Consider the following 27,235-nt stretch of genomic DNA (forward strand, 5'->3'; position numbering starts at 1 on the left):
AAAAGCTCATACAATGCTTTCTAGAGATTAGTACGGAAATAACAAGCTACAGCAAATCATCTGTGCATCAAATCCCGCTTTGTATCTGAAAAGCGTGTCTTGCCCCAGTTGGAAATGCTCTGACCTCTCACACAAATGGCAGCATTTTCACCATATACATTTTGCATGACGAAACAGGAAATTGGGTAACATGATGATGCCAGATCTTCCGTGGCCATTTCAGGGAAAACGCCACAAAAATCCAGCCTGCCTGCCAGGAGGGGTTCTCCTGGGGGCAAGCCGTGGCGCAAAAAGAGAGAGAAATTTTTTTGCTGTAAAAAGAGTAAAAAAAATGTTTTTTAAAAAAGAAAGGTGCTGAACGTACGCGCGGCCGGGGAGCGGGGAGCGGGGGGGGGGGGGGGGGGGAGCCCCGCGGGTCCCCTGCCCGGGGCCACGTGCGACCGGGCCGCCCCGGGGAGGCGGCGCCGCGGGGGCTCCGCGGGGCTCCGCGTCCCGCGGCACCTGGCGGCGCGGCCCCGGCCCCGGCCCCGGGCGCGGCGGCGCGCCCGGCGCGCTCCCGCCCGCCTGCCCGCCCACCTCCACATGCACACACCCGCGGCGGGAGGAGGAGCGGCATCTTCCTCGCCGTCTTCGTTTCGCCAATTTCATTTCCTCCCGTCCTCGCCCCTTTTTTCTTAATTTTTTTTTAAATTTTATTTTATTATTATCACTCTAATTATTTTTCGGGGCGCTCCGGCCAGCTCCCGCCGGAGAGGGTGGATTATTCCTCGGGGGATCTCCGCGGCTCCTCGGGAAGGTAGGCAGCAGCTGATGCAATCGGGGGGGGGGGGGACGGGGACGCGGCTCCCCGCGCAGCCTTTGTCTCCGCGCCGCGGCCGCGCAGCGCGGGCCGGAGCCCGCTGCGGGCCGCGCTTTGTCTCCGCCGTGTGCGCAGCTTCCCCCCACCCCCCCCACCCCCGCCCCGCCAAACGTGCCTCCTCGCCCCCGGGCGCGAAGGATTTCAAACCCTAAAAATGCGCGCAGGCAGTCGGGGAAGGGATGGGGGAGCCCAGCGGCATCGTTGCGGCGGGGTCGCGGGGCGGGAGGGGACGGGGGGGGGGGGGGACGACGGAGCCGGCCATGCGGCATCTCCCCGCGGCTGGGGCGCGCTGCCGGGCGGCGGGGGGGCTGGCCGCCGGGATGCTGCCGTAGCGAGCCGCTGTGGCGTGCCTCTAAAAAAAAAAACCCAAAAAACCCCCCAAAAAACCAAAAAAACGCAAAAAGAAAACCAAAAAGCGGCAGTCGGCAGCTCCGAGCTTTCGCTGGCAGCGCCAAAAAAAATTAGTAATAAACGAGTTTCACCCTGGCAAGCGTGATGGCTGGACCTGCGCGGCTGGGCCGCGTGTGCCGCAGCCCCCGCAAGATGCGCGGCCGCGTGTTTAGCCCTGCCTTGCTGGGAAGCGTTCTTGCCTTTCGCTTAAATCCAACGCTGCCATAGGGTCAGTGGAAGTTTTATGGCATTCAGAAAATGCAGGCTGGGCCCGCGGCGCGCACGCGTGTGTGCGTGTGTGTGTGTGTTTGCCCGTAAATACATAGTACCAGCTAAGCTGCTCGCTTTTAATGAGGCAAAGGCGAGAACAAAACGGGGCAGGTTTGAATGCCTGGGTATGCATTTGCTCACGTGTATATACGTCCAGCTTGCTCTTATGGCAGAGGGTTTGTTCCATTGCTTTGCAGAGTTTGTAATGCAACCTGTAGAGAGGATGTGTCTCCTTGTGAAAGAGGAGACGAGGAGGTGTGTAAACCCGTGCTTTGTTTATGTGACATTAGAAGGACTGAAATAAACCCCGTGTTTGGCAGCTGGTTTCATGGAAGGCGAAGCTGTAGTCTGCTCGTGCCACCAGCTGAACCCGCCACATATCCTTAGGCTATTCAGTGTCCCACGGACTGCTTTGGGACATTTCTACTGACCTCTATTCCAAATGATAGTAACCTGTGCTTTGTGGTGCTTCATTCACCTTTAGGTTTGTATGGGTTTTACACGTGCTTGAAAGGCAAAATAACATGGTCCAGCCATTGTTCTAAAAGCAAATTATTAGAAAAAGATCCTTGTTAATTGATAAAATACATTCTGGAACAAAAAAAAAAGACATTCTGATTCTAACCATCTTAGATCAGAAGTACAAACAGCTACAGGGGGAGAAAGAAAGAGCATCCTTCCATCTAACTTTTACTTCATTTGCCACCAAAGTACAAACTTTGTTTAAAAAGCCTCTAAAAGGAAATTCCATCTGTTGCTGAAGGATACAGAGTATCAATAACTGCCCTTTTCAGGCTAGGAGCCCGTGCCGAAATTGTGCTGCAATCGACTGGCAAAACCTGTCTGGAATCTAGGAATTGCCATATTGCTGGTGAGCAGAGGCCTTCTGCTGTGGCTCGGTGGAAATTCACTGACTAAAATGGGATCTGCTTCACTGTCGTACTGAATGACTCCTATTTGACTTTGCCTTTTTGGAAGGTTGGTTTTTTTTTTTTTCTTTTTAAGAGGCACCGTAGAGAGAGCACTTCGCTGAAGCACACTGCAGCATCCTCTGGCTTGTCACTTGAGACTATTTATGCTGTAGTTGGACCAACTGGGCTCTCCAGCCCGGCTGAGGATGGGAGACGTGTTGGCAGCGAGCGCCACGCTCCACATACCCCTGTGCAGAGGATTATCCTCCTACTTGTTCGAGGCTTTCTGCAGACTGCCGTAGAACATGGAGGATCAATTGTCCTTCGTGTCCAAATCCTGCTTTTTACAAGGGTTTGAAAGGATGGAAGGGGAGGCAGGGCTCTCTCAGCTGGTCTGCTTGCGGGCTGCTCATCCTGGGTCTCTGTCCTACATTTTGTTGGGGTTTTCTGGTTTTGAGGTTTGTTCTTTACCAGGGGAAGAACATTTCTGACTGAGCAGAAATGGGACTCTCCTTCCTCCCATGCTCTCCTGTCTTTTTCTCAGCTTGTTAATTTCTATAGAAACATGCTTAGCACATAGCATGACAATAACCACTGCTTTAAAAGTTTGTATTTTGAAGGCAAACGAGATGTTGTGGGGATATTTAAATATTCTAAGCCCAAATTCAGTTTCCTTTCTGATAGGTATTTATTACTGTGACCTTAATCCAATCCAAGAAGTTTGAGCAGCCACTCTTGGGAAAAAATGGCAGCTTTTTCACGTTGAAAGTGTTTCATGGCCCTTTTGCAGTTAACTCTCATAATGTTTGTGTAAGCTTATCAGGTAAATATCACTCTGAGTCTCTTACAGTCAAGAAAACTGAAGCCAAGAAATTACTTGTAAACTGGGGCAGAAGGAAAAGTGAGTTACATATGAATTTATGCAAAGGGTTCTTCCTTCTCTAGTACAAAATTTATTTTAAATAAAAATTTCAGAGCTGCTCTTTAGCCCTTACAAATACATCTGGATAGTCTGTTTCATTGCTGTAACCCATAAAGCCCCACTCATACTGTGCTTCCACTTTCTGTGGAAGACAAGAGTTCGTTTATTTGTGGCGGTGCGTTCTGGGATCTCTTCAGCAAAACTGAGACTGTTGAGAGGATTTCACAGAGAAATATAATTAGGAAAAAATGTGACTATATTCCTCTGCCAAATGCCTTCCCTAAATTGACTGGGAAGGGCTCAAAACAAAAATGTACTTAAAACCATTTTCCTTTATGGCTCATCTTTAAGTGTTTTGCCTAAAGTAATGAATCACTGGGTGAATCAGACTGGGATTTTATGATTTCTTATTTGCCTGCCTTTGATCAGCTGAGTAGCCTGTCGAGACTTAATTTGGGACTGTCTTCCCTTTCTTTATGGCAGCATGGAAGGGCAGTGTGGAGAGCGGTGGGGCAGAGCAGGAACATTTTCCTGTTGAGCGCAAGGTCACGCAGTACCGAGAGAAAGGTTGAGAATCCACATTTGTGCTCATCGCTTCTTTTTTACAGCATCCTTTTCTGAGCTTCCTTCTCAAGTCTTCTGTCACTTGTTTGTTTCCCCCCCCACCTTATCTTTTAACTGCTTCCATCCCTTGCGCCGTGGGGGCTGTGTGAGAGAGAAGGAGCCTGGAAACGAAAGTTGATGGCTTGCAGCCACCAAGCAAACAGCTGCAGCAGCTGGAAGGCCTTCTGGCCGCCGCACTGCCCTCAGCCTGGCAGCTTTGCCGGTGGGCAGGACGGGCACGTGCCAGCACCTCGGCAGTTCTCCGTGGTGCCCTTGAGCCAACCGGGACCGGGCCGCCGGCGGGGCCGGGGTGAACCCCCTTCCTTCCACCGCTCCCGCGGCTGCAGCCTGCTGCAGAGGGGCAGTACCGAGGAGCTGGAAGCAATGACATTTCAAGCACTGCAGATGTTTGCTCAGTGGATGTGAGTCAGTCTTTAATTTCCAAGCTCTTTGTTATCTCGGTGGCTCTTCTCTAATCTCCCCATTTTGTCCTTCCTGTAGATGAGGAGTAAATCGGGAGCTTTATGTTCCACATGTCAGGTGTCCCTAGTGCTGAACAAAAAGGTGATAGTTGCTTCCCCGCCTCCCAACGTGATACTGTTACGTATAAAGCCTATTATTGCTTTTTGTCATTTAAGTGAATAGTCCATACACAGAGGTTCAGGCTCAGTGTTTCATTATTTATACCCCTAGTGTCTTACTGGTCATATTGCTCTTCTTTGAAAGAACTTTCAAAAGTATGAGCAAAGAAAGACGTATCACATCTCAGGCTTTGCAGGAATAAAACCAGCTTGTGTGAAACTCAAGCGCTGGATTCTGATGACTCGTAACCGACCAAAAGAAGTTCTTGGCAAAACTCCCTTCGAGAAGAAAATTGAGTCATATTTCAGCTTTTACGCAAATTATCTTGAATTCCATAGTTAAAATTGCTTAGCGTGTCTTGGATATTTGCCATCGCCAAGACCGTTCAACTGCGGGAAGCGCGCAGTGAATGAAGTGCCCAGAGAGTGTGCAAGGGCACATGACAAAAACCATACCCAGAGACGGCCGAGACGGTGTCCAACCCGACCACTTACCCAGACGCCTCTCGCATACTGGGTCAGCTTTTGGGCAGCCATACATCTTAAGATGGCACTTTTTGAATGATGTCATTTACAGGATATGAAAAAAAATGGCCTGTGAATTAAGCCGTCACCATTACCACCAGGAGTGATGATGCTACTGTTAAAAACACAACTTCTAGTGAAGTGTTTTCTGAGATTGCACCTCTTCCAGGTACTGCCCAGAAAGGATTCATGCTTGAGCCAGCAGAATAAATAAAGTATTACCATATTTTTTCAAATGCAAACTTTTTGAGCCCATTACTGCTGTTGTGGAATTTTAACAGTCCAGAAAACTGGAGTTGCAGGGATATTTTTTTTTTTGATGTTTCAGATGGCAACAGAGAAAATGACCTCAGTTCTTGGAATGTGTTTTAATGGCTTGTGAAGGTCTCAGTGTCGTTGAGAAAAATAAACTGATTTTATCTTCTTGTGTCATCTCACAGTCCTCCTTCTGAAGTCTGTGACCAGTTGTAATCTTTCCCATATTCTGCAAGGAACACATGATGAATAAATTATCCATAATGGGTTTTACAAGACATGTCATGGGATGTTTAAAGAGAAAGCCAAGCTCCTAGTCCAGAGCAGTGCTTTTTCTACTAAACAGAGGGGCTGGATCAGCTACCAAACACAGACCTTTGAGGTTCCTTTAGAAGAGTCATTAGCTCTTTCCTGGTTTTCTCTCAGGGTGATTCCTGCTTCAAGAAGGAGTGTTTGCCCATCCGAGTAGAAAAGTTTGAAGTAAGAACAAAATTCTTATTTCTTCTTGTTGATTTACTATGTGTGTGTCTAGAGAGAGAGGTTTGATGGGAGGTGTCTGGAAGTTTTCTTTTTGGGAGGTTTAAGTCTGGGCAGAGTAGTAGGCACAGGGACTGGAAGTGATTTGGATTGCTACAGTCACTCTTCAGATGATTATTTACTGCCTTTCAATGTGAATTAGGAATAAAGCTCAGTCTAGGAACTTTTGCCAACATAGCATTTTTATTTGCATTTATTTCATGACATTTCTTGAATGAAAAGGCCTTAGAAGTACAAGTATTACCATGCTGCTTCCAATACAGCTCAGCATCAACATATGGTGAATTTTTATTAGTTGAAGCAATTTTTTTTTTCTTCCCACAGCATTAGTGGCACCTACACCGGGGCTGGTGACTTGCTTAGCTCGGCTATCCCAGTGTCAAAGGTCCCTTTGGGAGCAAAGCTATTGCATTTGCAGAGAGCAGCTCAGCGTGGCTGCAAACCCTTCCCGTGGGCCGGGGTGGATTGTCCTCTGGCAGCGCCAGGCTCCGCTGTAGAGGCTAAGTGACGAGCCTGGAGTGGACACTCGACTTGTAGGGAATAAAGCTGGTTGACATGAACCCTACCCTTTGGGACTGTAGATTTTATTTAGACTCCACGATTTGTCGCGTCCGTGAACTTGAAATTTAAAATAGGTGATTTGGGGGTGAAATTCATGTGACCACCTGTACTCCACTGACTGTGGAGGGTGCCTAGAGTGATTAGCAATGACAAAGGGCTTGCTCTGTATATATCTAAGGTAAAGTTATCTTTGCAAAAAATTTGCAGTTTGCACCGTGGTTTTTTCCAGGTATCACACTTCTATCACCCTTTCCCTCTGAATCTGCAAGCGCTTCTAAAACTGAGTGTTATTGTCGCTATTATCTTAATTTTACAGATGGAGGTGCTAAGGATGAGGTGGTTATCCTCTGCCAAAGATTTGCAATGAGTTCATGCTGTGACAGTGAAAGTTTTGGTCCCCAGCCCCACCGCTCTCTCTTCACCCTCCTTGTGTTTTGGCGCTAAGATCAGATTTTCTGACACTTGGAAGTGCAATGCATTATTTCACTCAACAATTTTTTGGTTTCGGGCGTTTGTTTGGTGTTTGGTTTTTTTAGTAAATCACTTAACCTAGCGAGAACCCGAGGCAGATTCAAAGATGTGCCTGGTGTCATGCTGCTTCAGCAGCAACTCGTCTGCCTGAAACCTGGGATCTGCTGAAACGATTGCTGGTGCTTCAGCTGGCACCGCTTGTGCTAAGGTTTTGCTGCATCTTCATTCAGTCAGTTTTCCATAGAATCAGAGTTTTGGTTAAAACAAAAAAAGGTTGTCGCTTTTGAACTGCAAAGATTCCTTGCGAATAAACCAGCGAGCTGTTTTCCTGCCAGTCCAGCCTTGAAGCGTTTCAGCTACAGAGGGGCAGAGCGGCGAAGCAGGAGCTGCACGTCAGTGAGCTGTGAAGTCTGCTCTCCAGCACGCTGTTTACCTCGCAGGAGTACTAATTTCAGCACCTGCTTTTGAAACACTTAACGGGGAATTTATTAAGCACAGGCAATGCCAAGCCAGTTCTGAAAATCCTCCTGGGGGACCATGATGCAAAATGGCACCCAAAGGGAAAGCTTCTCTGCTTGAATCTTAGACGGACTTTTACATGGGTTTTCAAATGCCAGGAGATACAGATCTCAGTACGGAGGTTGTCAGGTCTATTAAGGAATTGTTTATTTTAGGAACTCATGGTCACAAGAAGCTTCAGGATTGAGCGGCCTCGGTCCTTGCCACCTCAGCAGTCGCCGTCTCCTGTGGCTTTATCCTTTTATAAAAAGATCATGCTTCTCTTCCAAAATAGGTAGACTATTTATTCCTGCAGCCTCTGGGAAGACTGTTCCAGAATGTCACTGCTAAAACCACCCTCTGCTTGCCAGTCGGCATTTATCAGCAGCCTAAATCCATTTATTTTTTTTATTTTGCCAACATTTTAATACCCAAGCAGTTGCTCCCCTCATATCTGTAGTGGAAATCTCTTCTGTAGAGGAGTTGAAAAGGACCCAGCTCACATCCTCCCAACACCATCCTCGCACCAGGCTGTACCAGGCCCCATTTGCCACCATAACCGTGTGCTTAGTTGCTCCTTCAGTAGAAAAGAGCAGATCCTGCCCTACTGTAAACCTTGAGGCTAGCCTTTAAACTTTGCACCTGAAATTTGGACAGTTTGGGCTCTTGAGGCAATGTTAAGAACACATGTAAACTTTAAAACTACATTTCTGAGGAAGTGTTTACAGGGAAAAAACTGCTCATTTGCGAAGCTCTTTTCTGCATGGTGGGGATGTGGTATAAACCAGAAGTATTGGGTCCTGTAAATTTAATTTGAAACAGGCAGATGTCATAACTGAACAAGTCAACTACATCCTCCTGCCTCAACATAGTGCCCTGCAAGACCCAGGGATGCTCCTGCTTCTTTGGTTGCATGCGAGCAGTTTGATGGGTTTGAGGTAGCCTGGAGAAGTTAAAAATATCCCCAAATTAATCTGGCATCTGAGCATTCACCACGTACCCCAGGGTGAATAGTTGTTTGGCAATACTGCAGGAAATTCATTCACAAAATGGGAATTGCGAGAGTTGTGGTGCAGGAGCTTGTTTGTGAATAACATCCTGTTGCCTCAGCACCACGCTGGAGTTGTAGCTCAGCCGAAAAGTGGTCGGACTCCGGAAAATATTGGTCTTTCAGTTGATTTGCATTGCTGATAAGGAAATATGTCACTGTAGCAGACTTGTTTGATCTGCCTTTGGTGTTATTCTTGGTGCTTCTATGCAACACATCTACCAGAGGAGAGATCACCTGATCTCTAGATAATAACTGCTTGACACAAGATATACATTACTCTTTCTTCCTATGATACATGAGCTCAGGGATTTGTTTTTGTCTGTTTCTGTCGTTGTTCAGAATAAGTTTCACAATACACAAAGCATCCTCTGCACATCCTCTTTACCAAAAAACCTTAACATATTTAAATACCTGGAATACAGATATTAGCAGAACAGAGTACTGGGATAACTCTATCCCTCTGTTCCATCCACTTAGCTACAACACAGACACAATATATTTTATATTTTTAAGTAAGAATCGAGAACATACAGAAGACTAACATAGAATATTGAAATGGGACTTGGACAATCAAATAACCTTTATTCCTTGGTTAGGAATAGTAGGTGGTTAATCTTTTTTCCTGAAACAAATAGGATTGGTTTGCTCACTAGTTTATAAATACAAGTACTGTCTTCAGCAGTTGGTTGCGGGACCGGGTAAATTTGTAAGGTTAGTGAAGTTGATCTCATTAAGGTGTATAAGGTTACTACTGTTCTGCAATGCATTTAGGTTATAACCTGAGGTTTTTCTAACAATACAAAATTGGTTGGTAAGGACGGTCCCTCTCATCCAGGTTTCACTGGTTTCTTCTGGTGATGTTGTCTGCTGTTGGTGGTATACATCTTGCGTTTTTTTCTTGTGTTTTATTTAGGTTGCTGACACTCTGGCTGCAGTTTACTCACAAGATACCAACCAAACACTAATATTTGGAGAAACACTTGGATAGGTACAGTTCCTCACCCAGGATGCCTTTCAAAGCTGGATTAGAACTGACTGAATTGCAGAATATGACTGTCCCTGAAGATGATAACATCAGCAATGATTCAAATGATTTCACAGAGGTGGAAAATGGCCAGATAAATAGGTGAGTATTTTTCCACTGACGCTGCCTGTGCTAAGAAACACACTGTTTAAAAACAGCATTCTGATTTTCAGTATATGTCTTGAATTATTCATTACCAAGTCATGCTCCATTTGAAGATGTAATTTGAATTTCATATGTGACATCTGTTGGGCATAGGCTGCAACAGCAGATAAAGCAAACAGAGTGGCAATTTATTCATCGTTTTGAATCTTTCATAAATTAGTCTAATAAAATGCACAAACATATAATGTAGCAAAAAGCCAACATTTTGAAATGTCTGCTTGCACACAGCAAAGAAGTAATAATAATTAATACAATTAGACCAACAGCATAATTTGGGGCAAATCTCTTTGTTGACCTTTGATCTCTGATATGACAATTTTAACCTGCCTGGCCACCTCCACGCATCCAAGCTCCTGGGGATTTACAGCTGGTGTGGTTGGCAGCAAACGTAGTTCTGGTCCATGTTTGCAATTTGGCAAGATAAACCGGGCAGCGGCTGTCGCTCCCTGAGTCAGGGATGGCAAGAAGATGGGAAAACAGAGACTTACACCTAGTTCATGTCAAGTTTAAAAAATGCATCTATTTATCAATATCAGTGAAAATGGTTAGGTTTGTTGGCTTTTCCTATAAGCTGTACAGTCATTTCCAAAGAGCAGCCTGTTCCACCTGAGAGTGGTTCTTCAGGCCTTCCTACCAGCCTCCAACAGGTACTGAGCCGTTCTGTTTACAGCAAAGACCTGCTGACGGACCCTGTTTGGGTTTTGTGAGCTGTAAAGCAAGAAGCTGTTTTTTGATCAAACTTCCTGTTCAAATATTGCAAACCAAGGTGGAGCGCGCCAGCCGGCCGGTGCCTGCACGGGGATCCAGCCCTGCCCGGCACTGGTGCTGCTGGGAAGCCTCTGCCGACACATCATCCTGCTCCTTTACTGCTGCGCTGCTGCTGCCTGTGTTTATGGTCTTGAAAAACCTCTTCTCCTGCCCTTTCTTCCTTCTGGCAGCAGCTCCTCTGGCTACCCGGAAAAACTCACTTTCTAGTGTAAAAACAAAATTAAGAGCTGGTTTCTCCCATGTGAGGGTAGAGTCGTGCGGCTCTCGCGGCCGTGCAGGTGGACAGGGAGCTTGGTGACGGGTGCGGGAATAAGCACCCGGCGTTGGCCATACCATGCACGTAGCAAAACCAGCCAGCCATACCCTGGGACCGAGCAGGGGGCCCTGGCTGGCGGCGTGGGCAAGCCCCCCCCCCGGCAGGAGGGTGCCAGCCTGCCCCCTCGCAGCCCGCCCGGGGGAAGTCCTGGGGCGGTCGCCAGCTGCACCGTGTAGCGGTGCGACCGCAGCGCAGCTGCACTGATGAAGATTAGAGCTGGTCAGGAATTTTCTGATGCAACTGCTTTGATGGAAAGTGCCAAAACAAAACGCAAACCACTTCTGTAAAAATAAAAAAAAAAAAAAAAAAAAAAAAGAAAGAAAGGCAAGAGCAAGAAAAAACCCCCTCCAACTTTGCCAAAACAAAACAGTTCCAGTATGAACCTGCCTGCTTTCCTGCTGGCTCGCTTCATAAGGTGAGGAGCTCAGGGGCTGACAGTGGTAAATTCGCTCCCTGAAGCCTGCCAAGGATTTATATCCTTGAGAGAAGGAGTGGCTGTACCGGGCTGGCTGCGCCTCCCCAGCACTTTGGCTGGTGCCACCGGTAACTGTTATGGGGAAAAACCCTGTTAGCGCTTCATCAGTGAATGTTTATGGAGGGTGGGGAAGGAGCATGCCGTATGTGCCTGATCCTCTGCAGTCACGATGTGCTTTGTGGAGTTAAGGCGTAGTAAGCGTGGCAAGGTCTGGGTTGGATCCAGACTGCCTGCAAAGGGAAGAAGAAAAGTGGGGTGAGGAAAGAGCATCAGAAACTGAGGCAGAATTTCTGATTATTGTTCTGGCTCTTAGGGCAGATGAACATATTCCACAATTTTCCATTCCTTTCTGGATAACTTTTTTCCTCTGCAGAGCGTCATTTGGTTGTAGGATGTAGCCCATTATGGTTGTCTATTATCCCTCTGCCGGGGCGCTCACGGGACAGCTACTTACTCATGCATCCCATGCATGAGTATTTTTCCCCTATATATCCCGGTGTGTTCATGTTCCCCTCCATGCCTAAAACAAGAGCTTCAAGGCAGCTCGCGCTGACCACAGCTTCCAGCGCAGCAGCACGTTGGCACCGGTGCAACCCTGTCGGCATCACCTGGGGCTGAGGCTGGGGCTGAGCCACCCGTGGCCACTGCCCTGTGCAAGCACCTCCACGCCGACACGGGTGATGAGCAGGCACGCAGACCCTCCTCTGTACCCCTTGCCGAACGCATCCTGAAAGGATGTGGTTATTCCCTTTCTACAACTATTTTGACAAACACCCTGTCTCCATGGAACAAGAGGTTAACGGGTGTATGGAAGAACACATCTTGTGCTGCCTGGCACATGGTGCGAGGCCTTGTGAACCTCCAAAGTCCATCAAAATCAGTGGGACTTTTTCTGTTGATTTCACTTGAGCTTTAGATTATATCTGTAATTTTCCACTAACTTTTTTTTGTTGCTTCAACCTGTTTGATTTTGCACTCTGTATTTCATTTTAAACATGTTTTTCTCCCAGTGCATAATTTTTCAAGCTCAATGTAGAGCAGAGTTTTTAAAGGTCTTTTGGAGAAGGTACACCAGGAAGAAGCTGATTCCAGGTCTGGTTGTAAACTCCAAATATTTCTTGATCTTGGAAAAGAATTCTTTAGTTTTCTTTGGATTTCCAGCCTTTTCTGGCCCTAAATATGCATTTATATATGCAGTTGTATGTAGGGAGGGGATGTTGTTTGGAAGGGGCTGTATTGGGAGGGATTTTTCTTTGTATGCAGATGTTGAATTTCTTTGGGGAATGTCAATAAAGAGACTTACATCAAATCCAGACATGGATTTGGTGACACTTAATCATGTATCCTGGCTATAAAACTTTGCTATCTCTGCACATAACTGTAAACCAGTATTTAGATGACTTACTCCTTATCTGTAACTATGACGATGCTCTCAGGAAGCTGCTGGCTGAATGCCTGTCTTGGTTTACAGCTACTAGTAAGTTATCAGCACCCCTTGTTCAGTTAAGAAGGTTGTTAGTAGGTATACCCAGATCTGGTCCAAGTTTCATAGTGTAAGTCTGTCAGACCAAGGTTTCTTCGGCATTTCTTGTTCCTGCCTGCCCTGGAAATCTTTGCCGTTGCCCAAGTTAGCACTCAGTTTAAGAAGCTGCCTAAGGATAAAGTTCTGTCATCTTGGCAAAACTAGCTTTCCCTAACAAATGTTTAAGGCATTGTCAAATATCACTTCAATTTAATTATGTTTAAACGTATCTGAGATGGCTAAATGGTTTTTGGCTAACTCTGCTTAGCCAAAATGGTTAGCTCGGGGATATTACCTTAATCAAACATTTCTCATTTAAGTCCTTTAATAAATTAAATTTGGAAACCGTAGTTAAACGTGGTCCTTTTAAAACCACTTTATCAATAAGACTAAGTTTCTACTTTGCACCAAATCAAACCAGGAAAAGAATTAGGTGAAAAAATTCTTTCCAAGTCAGCCGTGAACCTTCATGCATCACAAGGATGAGCTGATTATTTTTTGGCCAGGATATTTTATTAATGTATCTGAAAAGTTTTGTATAAGCTGTTCAAACTCAGCTGTGATGTAGGAAACACAATAGGAAAGCAGAAATGTATAAGAACAGGTTATGTCTTTTAATGATGAGTAAAGCGTTTGAAATGAAGACAACAAACAGTGCAAATGGATTTCATGCTTGTCAGGGAATCGGAAGGCTTTGATGGCACAGACAGTCCTGCTGCGCATTTCCACAGCACCTGTCACAGTGGCCTCTAGTCCTTGGGAGGGCTGGATAGGCTGGAGTAAACAGTCGTTGCACTTCATTCATGTCAGATTTATAAAGGTCAAATATACAACATTCTGTGACAATGAATAGCTCGTTTTCTAAGCACATCTATTACGCAGAGCAGATGCATGTCATGGTTTAACTAGAAATTCCAGTATTCCAACATATGTTCCCTTTCATATCCTATAGGGGGAAAAAAACCACCCTGAAATGAAAAAAAGTTCATAAAAAGCAAAATCTTGGGAAAATTTGTTTCTGTTGAATCCATTGGATTACCTTCCCCCTATTTTTTTTTTTTTTTAAATTTAAGTTCAGTAATACATTCCATTTATGGAAAACTTAGGCTGTCATACGGTACATCTGTACCACCTACTGAGCGTGGTCCCGAGGCAACCTTCCCGTCTGGACTTGCAGGTTAAGTTGCCTGCAATAGCAAATGCAGCACAGCCTCCGGATCAGGCAGACCCCACATCCCCCACCACTGCATCGCTGCTGAGCTTTCTGGGCAAGCCGGCCGGGGGCTGGGAGGCAGGTGCTGGGAAGCACCCCATAAAAAAGCTGGGCGCAATGCTATGTCCCTCGTGATTTGGGAGTCTGGTAGCCACATTCCCATGTCTGACTTTGCCCTCCCGTACACATCACCCAGCATAAATGGAGAAAAAAGTGCAGTGTGATGTGGTAAACGTGGGGTGGATGAGGAGCCCAGCTTGTAATAGCAGATGAGAGGCTGGACAACAAGCCCAGTCCCTTTTAATGTAGGACTAACTCAAAAGAAAGTAGTTTGGATTGATTTATCAAATCAGATTAGTTTTCTTAAAGTCCCATCCAGAAGGAAATAATGTGTTTGCTGGCCACAGAAGATACCAGTTCTGCAGAAGCTGTTTGCTCTGTCAAAAGTATTCTGATGGAAAGTCCCACGGTCACTTTATATTCAAGCAATATTACTCAAGTGTTGTCTTTATCATGTGTTAGTTCTTTAACAATAATTATCATTGAACTTTAATACCAGGTGCCAATAATAATAGTATCTACAAATTTGTTATTTTTGTAATTATTGAGGGGGGACTGGCTGCAGAGGGATGAGAAGTGGAGGGAGCAGACCAGTTACTTCTATCATAGCTCTGACAAAATCTAAAATGACACATGATCTCCACAAATGACAGAAGAAGGCAAAGTCCACAGATGTTCCCAGCAGCACTTACAAATCCAAAAGAGACTAAACTCTTCTCTGTGCTCCTGCCTGTACAAATTGCCTGTGGGGTGTTTCAAGAGAACGCTGGAATGTCTTTTTCAAACCGTTCACACTCCGCTGCCTGTGTTCAAGAGATGGGCTTTAAACAGACATGAAAAAAAAAAGCACACGCTCTGAATCAGGTTGAAATTTTATTCCAGGAGGATGAAATACCTACACGGTGAGCTTTGGAAAGTTAATTTTGGATCACTCTATCTTAGAAGTGGTTTCTTTTCACTTCTTAAAACAGTGGGGGAGGCTCAGCCATCTACTCCAACTGCGTTAGGGCTGGTAAACCTGGCACAGTGTCTATATTTTGCAGCAAATTAGTTGCTGAAGTGAGTAGTTTAAAAAACACAGGAGAAGCCTGTAGTTGGTTTTTATTGATATCAAGGGAGTCAAAGCAGACCAATGGGTAGGAGTCAAAGTTGCAACAAAACCAGCAAAAATACTACATACATTTGGCCAGCTATGCCCTGATTTAAGGGATAAACTCAAAATGTGTATGTAGTACACAAAATGTTAAAGACACAGGACCCAGTGTGTCAGCCGTGGAAGCCAAGTCAGCAGCATTACAACTGCATGATTTTGGCATTCACTTAGAAGCTGAGCTAGCATATATCGCTAGTAATTAGGCAACAACCAAGGTAGTAGGGAAGTCTGATAGAGCTTTATGTTTATGAGTTCACGGTTATATTACCAGCCTGAATACCGCCGGATGTACTCAAATGATGCACAACCTTGAGTCACAGTTTGAACTATACATCCTCAGCCAGTAGACGTTCCCAGCTGTGGGAAAGGACCAGCGGTGCTGCTCTTTGTGTTCAGCGTATTCTTTGTCTGTTTTAATTTAAGAAGAGCCACCTTAATTTACCTACAGCAAAAAGGGTCTCTGACACTTGGTGACAGCCCTGGTTAGGTATGTAACACGTACGATGGTTGATGCATTAGCCAGTGCAGCTTAAGAACCATCTGTGGATTAACAAAGATGCCAGGGACTTAATTATGCATAAACCTTCAAAAGATGAAAAGCTGAAAGAATGCTTTATACAAACTGAAATGTTTGCTGAAGAGAGGATCTGGGAGAAAGTAACAGCTCATCCAAATCAGAAGTGTCATAAATCCCAAGGATACCAACACAGCCGCAGGAGGCAAATCTTGTTCTGGTGACGGTAAGTTCCTAAATGTGGATATATCAAGGACACAGAACAAGTAAAGAGTGCAGAGACAGAAAAGCTGTTTATTCTGTGTTTCCCTGCACAGAAGTGTTTAATTTTGCAGTATGGTGAATTCAGTATTGGATTTTGAAAGACACCTAAATGAAAATCCGGTAGCCCAGAACGGTGCACCAACAGAGCACGTCGCCCGGTTCAGGATGGTCCGGGCAGTGCTGGCTGCGTACTGCACCTCTTCTCCTCTTAACTCCAGCCATACCGACCCTATGGTGGCAATTTAGGGTTTTATAGGGTGCCGCGCCATCACCTGACACTGAGAGGACAGACAGGTTCTTTTAGGGATCCTTGGCAGAATGATGACAGCACTAAATCATAGTTACAATTAAAGCTCTATTTTCTTACGAGGATATTATGATTAGTGTAGCACAGAATTTATTATTAGAATGGCACAGGATTTCTACAAGCAGAATCAATGTAGTACAATCTATAAGTAGCATAATACAGAATTTATAATACAACTTAACTTACGATTTCTAATCACCTGGACCTCTGCAGGTCAGGTCAAATCTTAATACGTGGTTTGCTGTATCAGTATAACAATCATAACCTAGACTGGAAAATCATATAAAAGAATATGAGTCACTCCCTCAGTCCTCAGAGGAAGCAGAGGATGGTGGGGGTGTCCCTGGCCACCGGGGATCTCCAGTCTCACTGTCCAGCAGCAGCTCTGATCCAAGTTCCCCACTTAGGACTTGTAACTGCTTGGTTTTACGGACAGTGCTCTGGGTGCTGTTATGCTTCCTTCTTCTGTGAGGGGGTCATCACCATCACGTGGTGGGCCGGGTGCCTGGGACCTTCAAGGCTGGCAAGGAAGGGAGTAATCGGGCTGGCGCCCGGGAGTCTTGAGGCCGATAGGGAGGGGAAAAAGAAATCTGTTTGGTTTGTCTACTTGGTTCACAGGACCTTCAGGGCCTGATAATGAGGGAAAGGGAATGAATACATGACCCGCTCAGTCACACAGAATGGCTGGTTGCCTTATGAAATGGCGTTAGTTATGGTAACCACATGAGCAGGAGTTGGGAGCAGGGGGGTACCGGTCAGATGCACCTCTGCAGGATACCTGGAAAAGCATCTCCTCTTAGTGTCTGTGCAAACAAGTTACTTCCCCATCCACAAAATCAGTGCTGCTGCTTTACTAAATCTCTTAAAAGACCATTCTGTATATATACATTTATTCTGATCTTGTGCTAGTGTTACCTTTATTGATGCCCAATGTATGCTGCTATCAGTGAAGCACAATCTGGGTCATTAAATAGTTATGAGTTTGACCTCTTTTCACATGCAGTTTTTATACGTTGCGCATTTTGTAATCACATGCTGCTCATGGAATTAATGTGTTCACATTTTCTAAACACTTGCTGGAAATAAATCCTCTGACTTCTTTCAGCAAGTTTATTTCGGATCGAGAAAGCAGAAGAAGTCTCACGAACAGCCACCTGGAGAAGAAGAAATGCGATGAATATGTAAGTCTCTCTTGCTGTTCATTTCCCTGTCAAAATGATCTATTATGTTGTGTATATGAAGGGCCTTTAGACACGGTCTTCAAAAGTGTTGGGCACACACAATTGTAACTGAAATTCAGGTTGCAGTAGGAACTGCCTGTGCTTAGCAATTAAAAAAAAAAAAAGAAACCAAAAACCAAAGACCCCAAGCATTTTGGTCAAGTTGAGGCAAGGGAATCCCTCTGGCCTGTGTTAGGCAGGAATTCCTGGTGGTTCCTTATGGCCTTACGATATACAAATCATGCGCCTAAGATGTTTCACAGGTGTAGTGAAAGATGGGATTTAAAACTGAAAGTGTAGTATGAGTTGTGTATTGCCTATACCATTTACGTCAGTTTACAAAACCTATAGGACAGCGATCAGAGTATAGCTGTGAAAGGGTTCAGCAACACTTCTTACTCTTTTAAACCAACTTTTATTAAGTTGTTTCCATAGCAGTAGTTACTTATATGTGATATATCACAAAATGTGGAGTCTGAAGCATAGATGCATTTCCTTGCTCCACTCCAAGCTGTTGCTGACACGTCCGTCTTTACTTCTCCAGATCCCAGGAACTACTTCGCTGGGGATGTCCGTCTTCAACCTCAGCAATGCAATTATGGGCAGTGGGATTTTGGGTCTCGCTTTTGCCTTGGCCAACACGGGAATTCTCCTTTTTCTGTAAGTATTCGCGTGGTGAGTAGCTGATCTGCGTGCAGTTTCACTGCGTTTAAAGAATGTGTGCACTGCCAGCAAGCAGAGGGATTTATAGTTCATCTGTAATCAAGTACAGCATTCAAGCCTGAAAACGCTAGCTGCAAGTTTCAGACATATTTTTTCAGTCAAATTTTTTTGGGGGAAAAGTCACTACTTGTAATGCTAGAGCAAATTAAGTCCATGTTATTTACTACAGACCTGAGCCTAGCCAGGGATTTTTCCTATGGCTACACATACATCGGAAATATTCAGTAGTAATAGTTGCAGTGGGATAGTACCTAGTTCTTACTTGTGTCACAGGATCTCCAGAGCTTTTATCAAAGCATGGTGCAATAACTACTTTTTTTTTAACCAAGAAAAAGAATATTTATATTCCTTTATATGTTACATATAATATTTTCATCGCACTCCCACAGTTTCTTCAGTTTCTTATGTGAGAGTCCTTGAGAGCCAACATAAATATAGCCAAGATTTTAGTATAAAAAAAGAGTTGAGGTAGAGTACTTAACTCCAGCAAAAAAGAGGCGTTTTGTAAAGGAGAATTTTATAGTTTAAAAATGAAACGGTGCCAGTGAATGAGTAAGACAGTGTTATTCTGTGTTATTCTGGATCGCAGTATGAGACTTTTCATTGTGAAAAGTGACTTAAAATTTCAGTGATAAATGTTCATTGAGGGAAGAAATACAATAATTTACAATCTCTGAGAACTGTTCAACATGGTTATTGAGTTTACAGATTACTCTAAAGAGGTGTCATTTCTTGAATGTCAAATCTAAAAGTCTAGAACTTTTGTTATTTCTTAGGTTTTTGGGAAATATATAAGTCCTGTATATAGCAGAGTGGATGGCCAAAGTGGAACGTGTATCCATCTGCTCTGGGATTTTGTGCCAGGATAGCTACATCCATGCTGCTAGCTTACAATTTGCTGTGGTTGGGTAAAATCTAGGAATAATCCAAGGAGTTAATCCATTTACATTAAGAATGTACAAAGTCTCATAAATGTGTTGTCACTAAGCTAGGCTATAAAGTAGCTGGACTCTAAGTCTTTCTTATGCAGAGCAACTGAGTTTATTTTATTTTTGCTGCTTTTTTTACCCAGTACTCTAACCTGTATGTGATATTCCACCCGTGCTATGACAAGCACACCTCTGAGGGCACAGACTGGTGGCTGCAAAAACTGCTGTAACCAGGAAAAAAAAGTTACCTCTCTTCAGCTTTGTTACCTCTTCTGTGATAATAGTGTCTCAGCCAAGGAGCACTCTCAATTTCTCCTTAGCTGCTTTAGTTTTCTATAATCTCATCCTCTTCTCATTCTTTCAGCAGTTTTTCACAAGAGTTAAGTGAAATGTGAAATGTGTTTGCTCTAAAGGATGTAAAAAGGCAGTTTCTTTTAAGTGAAGTAGATCAGACCAGTGATGTGAACACCAGAGAAACTTCTAACGATGTGTGATGGTGACTGGGCTCGTCTTGGACTGAGTAGTGAGCATGTAGATCTGTACCACCACATTGTACGAAAAACTGCCAAACCCGAATGTAGAGATTTTGTACAGTAAATAACAGCATTATTCTCTACAGAATTAATTGTGTGTATTTAAAAGTGGATAATTGTTTTTGTTAGTTTTATAATGCCTTTCGATCTGTTGGCCTGGAGTTAGACCAGCCTGCTGAGATCAAAGGTAAGGAAGCTAGCAGGACCTAACTGACCAGGCTAGCAGAGTTTTCCCCTTTGAAGCCTGGAGATACAGGATCCTAATGCAGTGTCTGTAGTTATGCCTGAAAGTTGAACTGCTTTAAATGTTCTTTTACCATGCAATAATCTCAGAGTTAAACCTAGTCCATTAGTGTTAAGATTTTTTCTCACACTCTCATTCAGTGCATTTTTCCCATAAATGTACAGTTCTGCTGTTGCTGTCACAGGTAGAACAATTTCTGCTTTACAAGTGATTAAAGATAGAGTCCTAGCAATACTTACATTGCTTTTTGCACGTGAGAAGGCATTTAAATTCATTGCTCTTGAGTAGCACAGTTCTGGAAAGTTTCTAGGATGCTTTATCCAGTATTGGCATGCACCATCCCTGAAAAGTAGAAAGCAGAGGCGGAAAAATTAAAGGAGCATTTTCAGTACTAACAAAACAGACCCAGCCTGATATCTGCTCTCACAACTTTTAGGCTCCTGCAGTGTGAAGTCTGCACTGTGATCCATGCACACCTGGATCAGTTCAGATCCTATATTCTTGGCATAAGACATGCAAAATAAACATGGCAATGAGTATATACTCTCACATCCTATTTGCATAACTTAGTGCCGTAGCAAAATGTCATGCTTCCTAGGCAAAACAACTGAGGTAGGAACTCAGAGGAACTCAGTCCCAGTATTGTTGATAACTACAGCCTAGACCAAAGAAGAGCATCCTTTCCTGTATGCAAAATGAGAGAAAAACTTGCTGCAGAAAGATGGCACAAAAGGCTTGGGAAGTTAGAGATGGGCCAGGGCACCTAGGGATAGCAGGAGCACTCGTCGCTGCCTGTGGTTTCATCCTGGAGAGCCAGGACCAGCACGATGGATCGCGCTGCAGAGACATACGGGCCGGCCAAGTGCAAGGTGCCTTCGCCTGCATTTAGCCTGGCACTGCATGTGATCTGAAAAACCCTGCTGAGGCACAGGGGCTTGCTAGATGAGGTATAGTATGAGACTACAACTGAAGTTTCACACTGCTTTCTGCAGTCGCTTCTGCTAGGGTTGGCTGGAAGCAGTCACGAAGCCTCAGCCTAACTACTCCAGAGGTTTAGGGCAGGCTGGCAGACCAACCATCTGGGAGGCCGTAGGGTGGCAAACCCCATGCTCTGCCATGCTCTTCTGCACCCGATACCTTATGAGGGTTCAGAGCTGTTTTGTGCATTAAGGCAGGTGACTGCACGAGCCTCACAGGTCTTCTAGCCCCAAAGCCTGGGACTCTACAGAGGGCTGGGGACAGCACGTGTTTCAAGCGACCTGGTAACGTGGCAGCTGGGAGCAAACAGCAGTGACTTCGCAGGAACAGTTTGTTCTTCCCAGCACTGTATCTGTCCCCTGTCTTAAACTGTTTATTCTGGATTTGTTGGGAGGAGGTGACTTTCGCATGCGCTGGTTGCTTGCATAGCTGCTAGCACATCTTTAAAAGCAGGCAAAATAAAAAGTAGGGGAGTGCTTTTGGGACTGCAGCGCAAGCTCCCCTGCTTCTGTTTTGAATTTGTGCAGAGTGAGTGGCATGGACATTTTCATTCCTTTCCAAGGGGTGGCTCTGGTGCAAATATCCCTGTCCATACCACAGTCCTAACACAAACAAGTTTTTCATACAGCGCTAATGAAAATGCCAAGTGTCTCTGTAAGAACCCTATGGGGAGCTAAGGACAACAGATCAGATAAATACCTGGCTGCTTGGAAGTGTTATTTTTACCGCTGCAAAGGCTCCATGAGCTCAGTGCCTGAAAAATGGGAGCTTTTAATATTAAAATAGACTCGATGCTGGCATGCGGCGCTGGAGCCATTCGGGGCTGGGAGTGAGTCAGCCCAGCAGCTGAGCACCGGGGGCTGTGAGCACCGTGCCTGCAGGCAGACAGGGGCGTAACAGCTCTGCAGGGAACACGGGCAGGAGCAGGGCTTAGCAAATCTGTAAAAAATGGAGCAGAGTGACCTCAGCCAGTACAATCTCCTTTCCCTTCTCCACCTTCTCGAGGAGAAACACCCTTTGGGCTGTACAAAGAGTGTGTTGTTATTGTCAACCATCATTCTTTGTTGGCAAAAGAACAGTTCCTCCTATCACCTCTTTATGTTTCTCCCTGCTCCTCTGGCCCCAAGAAACTTGTGGGTCGTTACTTGGCGCTAAAGTATTTCTAGTCTAAAATAATAAAAAAGTGGGGAGAGGAGGCTTCTCATCCTATTCTTTCTATGTATTGCTATGAAAAAGATGTGTTGCTGCCTATCTATGGCAGCAGCTTGTTTTCCGTTAAATTTTAGGCTTGTTTTTCTCAGTGTCCTGAGGGTAGTTGTCATAATAAAGAGAGGAATTGCCAACAGATTGTCTGAATGCTCTTTACACACATCATGAAAACATCATCAGGTCTTTGTGTGTCAGAGTGTTGGAGGGGAAGGCACACATGGTACTTGGCTTAAAGACATAGAGCAATGAGCAAATATGTTTTTATGCACTTAGCCCCCGGCACTGACTAATTTTCATTTGTGCCAACAAGTTCCCTACACAAACAGTTTGGTCATTACTTCCTGCAATTCTTCTACATGAAGTCAAATTATGGATCACGACAGACCAGGAGTGACATCAGTGAGGGAATACCAGTCCCCACCTGGACAAATTATAAGGCTTTGGTTTCTACCTTTATTCCCAAGGGAAGCCAGTCAAGCCTTAACTTCCCTCCTCGGGCACTGGGAGGCACATAAAAGGCCATTTGGGCACCCGTCTGGTAGCGTATGAAACATGTCCTGGGAAAAGATGCTTCTATTTGGTATGGAAGTCCTTAAATAGAGGACTTCCCTTTGAAATTTTTACTCTGCTTCCAGAAAAAAAGCTTTAGAGGGGTTGGTGAGGGACATAGCTAGCTCATCCCTGCTCTGATTAAATCTTAATTCCTATCTGATAAGCCATCTTTATTCTTGTTTCTTTCAATATGGGGAGGTGTAACTCACTAACAGGCTGCACTCTGCAGCTCTGCTAAGTTTTACTTAGTTGAATCCCTCTGCATGCAGGGCTTTCTACTTCCACGGTAGTGTGGTGGAACTGCAAACAGCATGTGAATCACATGTAGTTTTAGGGCTTTTTGCATTGTCAGAAGAGTATAAAAATTATCTCAGAGTCAATGGGAATATGACCTGACGTGAAATATTGCAATGTTAGAGCTCAGCTCTTACAGTAAGCTTTATTTTCCATTCTTTTGTAGGCTGCTTTTGGTTTCAGTGACGCTGCTGTCTATTTATTCAATATATCTCCTGTTGGTGTGTTCAAAGGAAACAGGTAATTTAAGATGTGACTATACCATTTCAGTAGAACTGTAAAGAACAAGAGGTGAAAAGTGCTCAAATAAGGCCAGGTGCTTTGTGCAAGACGGAGTTTCTGTCACTTTGCTGACACAGTAGAAAGGCCTAACACATTTTGACCATAGAAGCCCAGAATTAACAAGAATTTATGACATGGCAACGGAGGACAGCATCTGACCATCGCTATAAAGAGGAAAACTTACGACAAAGAGTGAATTCTGCTACTGTATAATGTTGTCTTCGGTGAGCCAGAAGGAACGACTCATGTAGTTTCTTTGCATTACAAAACCAATTGCAAATGAAATATAATGAATCTTTGCCTATGGTGAAGCTTACCTGGAAATAGTTTGTACTTAATGGTTAGTGTGAAATTCCTGATAGCCTTTGTGGTGTAGTAGTAGGTTTCCTAGAAGAAAATAAAAGGGAACAGTTCCTCCACAGAGAGAAGTGTATCTATAAGCAAAATATATTCTAAATACAGAAATTACAAGTTACCTACAGTGTTAAATGTCACTGTGCTCTGAAGTCCAAGAGCCTCTTTCCTTGGGTAACAACCTCTGAAGCCAGACTTTTAAAATTATCTGTGCACAAAACCACTGTAATATTTTAATATGTAATTTGGACACACATGATTTACTGTTATAGCATGTATAATGGCAGCAACTGCCTATTTAAATTAGGTACGTGTGCCTAATTGTGGACACATTTGTACCCTGTTAGTTCCCAAAATCTAAGTCCTGGTTTCTATGCTGCTGGTACACTTAAGCTCAAACTTACTGTTTATACAAGCTTCAGAGCAGAAATGTCAGCTATAAGGAAATATAGAGAAAACTAAACAATGGGATGCATTTTAAAAATCATCTGTACAGCGTAATCTGCAATATTTCTCTTTCTGTTCTCATGTATCTCACCATCTTCACAATGTTCAGTCTTTTTCTCAGCCTAAATCACAGCCAAGGAAAAAAACATTTAACAGAAACACAAACCAATTAGTAGAGGAGTTTCTCAAGCTTGACAGATATTTAAAAAGAAGTTTTAGTTACAATTTGCACCTTTCCCTGCTTTTACCAAAAACATACCACACTGAGAATTCACAGGTTAAGGCTTCGTCATTAGAAATTGTAAATCATCCTGTGAACCAGTGGCTGCCTTCATTTGGATCATTTAGTCAAAGCAAGTGAAATTGCAGAATCACGGTACTGTGTCTGCTGTGGCCAGGCTGCCAGTGCTGACTTGTGGATCCTGCTGTACCGAGTTTTGTCTGGCGAGGAGGCTTTCTACATCACTCTCATTGCGGGCGCAAACCTAATATGCCAGGATGGGGATACCAGAACTTAACATGTCACTAGGGGTATAGACAGACTCATTAAAGGGGTGTAATAGCCTCATTAAGAGCTTCAATTTCAAAAGTGACTGGTAGCCAACGATAACATTTATAGACGTCAAGAAAACATTCCTACATAAGTTGCAGCCCTAGTAATTACAAGAGAGCTCTCTATTTACTTGCAAAGGGCAGATATTGCTGCACAGATGGGTGGTTAGCTGAAAAGGAATCATAAGCGTTTAGACTCGACAGCTTTTGCTGGTGTATTTGTTACCTTTCTCCTCGTTTCTTTTCATGCAGGCTGCATGGTGTATGAAAAGCTGGGTGAGCAGGTCTTCGGTACCCCAGGGAAAATGATTGTCTTTGGATCTACATCTCTCCAGAACGTTGGAGGTAAAGCAGATGAGGGGTATTGAAAAACAAAACCCAGGAAGATCTTAATAATGTTACAGCTACCAACCAGTCAGGTTCCTCCTTCTCTCAGTGATATCTTGGGATCTTCATGCTCCTCAATATAGCTGTGGCTAACACTTTGCGTGCAGCCCTTTAAAAATGCGGTGTTACTGAATGATCAGTAGTTTACAGTCAATTATAGTTCAGGGTCTTCTATCATCAGACACTGATGTGGGAAAAGGTTCAGGATGCTTCTCTGTACTTGTTCTGCAAAATATCTTACCCATTTTCTAAACTGACTTTCTTCTTCCTCCAGCAATGTTGAGCTATCTCTTCATAGTCAAAAATGAGCTACCTTCTGCGATAAAGTTTCTAATGGGAAAAGAAGAATCTTTTTCGTAAGTTGAATTAATTTTGGTGATTAGATTATAGAATTTAACGTTGTGTAGATAAGTTTAAGCATATCTTTATAAAAGCTCTTAAGTATTGGATACTGTTTAGGTTTGTCAAAGTAGGTTTTCACAGGAATATCTCAGGGGTTTAATAAAAACCAAGACAACTTTGGGAAGGAAAAGAGGACGGATAGGAAATGAAAGGTTAAGTCATCAGTAGTTACTCTCTTCGCACACCAGATTTTCATGAAGAATTGTGATTTATACAAACCTCTTATCATAGGATCCAATCTTTTACAGTGTTAGGCAACACTTGAAGATATTGGGAACAATGCAAATTTAAGATATTATGTATTTCCCTGCATTCTTAGCATCTTACAGGATTTTGCCCCTGAAGCACTGTCGGTAGTATGAAATTCTTCGATACTAGCATATGAAAACAGCAGAATATTATACTTAGATTTCTGCCACTTATCAATCCTTGACATTTACCAGCTTCTTTAATAGAGGGGTGGTATTTCTTTATAGTGGTAGATAGCCTTTGCACTAGATTGTGTGGTGTGCTGTAGTGCTCGAGAGGAAGGTAGAGGTCCCATTCCTCAGACTTTCAAACTAAATTGGACTGACCAGTGGAAATAGGTCATACAGAACGTCACTAATGCTGTCCCTTCTCCCCTTTCTTGCTTTCCAGCAGGATTCAAAGCACTTTGCTAGAAGGAGATACAGCCTTGGGCTGGCTAGTGCGTGCCAGCCCGCAGGAGCCTGGTTTGCCGTTCCAGGCACGTGCCCGGGTGGTTTAGCAAACGAATCGTGGTGGCCCCCCCTGCCCCACTGTGCTGTATGTGTGGCCCTTTGCATGATCTTTCCTCGTCGTGGCAGGGTGGCTTCTATCAGGTTACGGAGGGTGTTGTTCTGCCTCTCAGTCCCACTCACCGATCTCAGCAGTAGGGTGATATTTTGTCTAGTGACTATGAAAATCTGCCGTATCTGAGTCAGAGCAGTGCCGTGCTTTAAGGGCTGGATACTTAATGAGTCTACACAGTTTAGATGTGGCCCCCATCTCTCCTTTTGTAGGAGCTTGTAGGGTAAGGAGACCAAAAATAGTTCTGCAACTGCAGCAATCAAAGAGGATGACTGAATGTGAGGAAAACCAGAGAGGGTTTAAGGTGTGCTCATGGTGTTTGTTCTTTTTTTAATGTTTTATACAGGGCATGGTACGTGGATGGGCGGTTTCTTGTTGTCGCAGTGACGTTTAGTATAATCCTCCCTTTATGTCTTCTTAAGAACTTAGGTAAGATGCACATGTCATTGTGGGAATAAAATAAAGGAGCCCAGACATCGTGCCACTGACAGCCACACTGGCAACTCAACTATAACAAAAAAAATAAAGTGCTTTCATTGTAATCCAAGCAGCCTCCCTACTCCACGAATAAGCTGTGTTTTGAGCATCTTGGAACAAATAGGCCCAAATTGTCACAGCGGCTGAACTCAGTATAAACCAGCTTCATCCATACAATTGTGGAAATTGATTTTAAAAATTCTGGTTAAGAGGATCTTCATTTCATAAGGCAATTCTGTTTTATGTGTAGCCTGTAAATATAAGTTCACAAATTGTGAGATTACAAAAAATATCTTATTTTTCTATCGGCATCGAAAGTTTTAGTAGTGAGGTTAATTGGAGGTATTGGACTTTGAAAAAAGATGTGTGTAGAGGATTGCATTTTCAAATGTGTTTGAGTCCACAGAGATGCCAGTAGGTACACAATGTATTTTTTAAAACCATGTAACAAGTTTTGGCACTGAAGTCCTGTTGGGATCTTCCTTTTGAGAAAACAACCCATACTCAGCTGACGTGGCTCGTATCAGGGAATCTGGGTCACGTTCTGATTGCAACTGCACATTTTCAGGTTTGTTTCAATTATCACAGCCTCTTTCAAAAGCAAAATTAGTTAAACTGCCATAAAGG

General features: G+C 44.1%; 1 protein-coding gene across 3 annotated transcripts in view; it reads left to right on the forward strand.

Annotated features, from left to right (window-relative positions):
* Positions 1-714: 714 nt before the first annotated feature.
* SLC38A1 (solute carrier family 38 member 1) overlaps positions 715-27,235 on the forward strand; it is a 40,880-nt gene continuing 14,359 nt past the window's right edge. For all 3 annotated transcript variants that reach the window (XR_007766117.1, XM_050892785.1, XM_050892798.1), the window contains exons 1-8: positions 715-796; positions 9,348-9,560; positions 17,321-17,396; positions 17,980-18,095; positions 23,064-23,137; positions 24,785-24,877; positions 25,194-25,275; positions 26,478-26,560. Coding sequence is in view for 2 of the 3 variants with exons in the window: in XM_050892785.1 (XP_050748742.1) it covers positions 9,442-9,560; positions 17,321-17,396; positions 17,980-18,095; positions 23,064-23,137; positions 24,785-24,877; positions 25,194-25,275; positions 26,478-26,560 (643 nt within the window). In the remaining variant the exon portion in view is untranslated. The remainder of the gene's footprint in view (positions 797-9,347; positions 9,561-17,320; positions 17,397-17,979; positions 18,096-23,063; positions 23,138-24,784; positions 24,878-25,193; positions 25,276-26,477; positions 26,561-27,235) is intronic.

This window comes from Gymnogyps californianus, chromosome 1 (genome assembly GCF_018139145.2).
Source record: "Gymnogyps californianus isolate 813 chromosome 1, ASM1813914v2, whole genome shotgun sequence".
Classification (NCBI taxonomy): domain Eukaryota; kingdom Metazoa; phylum Chordata; class Aves; order Accipitriformes; family Cathartidae; genus Gymnogyps; species Gymnogyps californianus.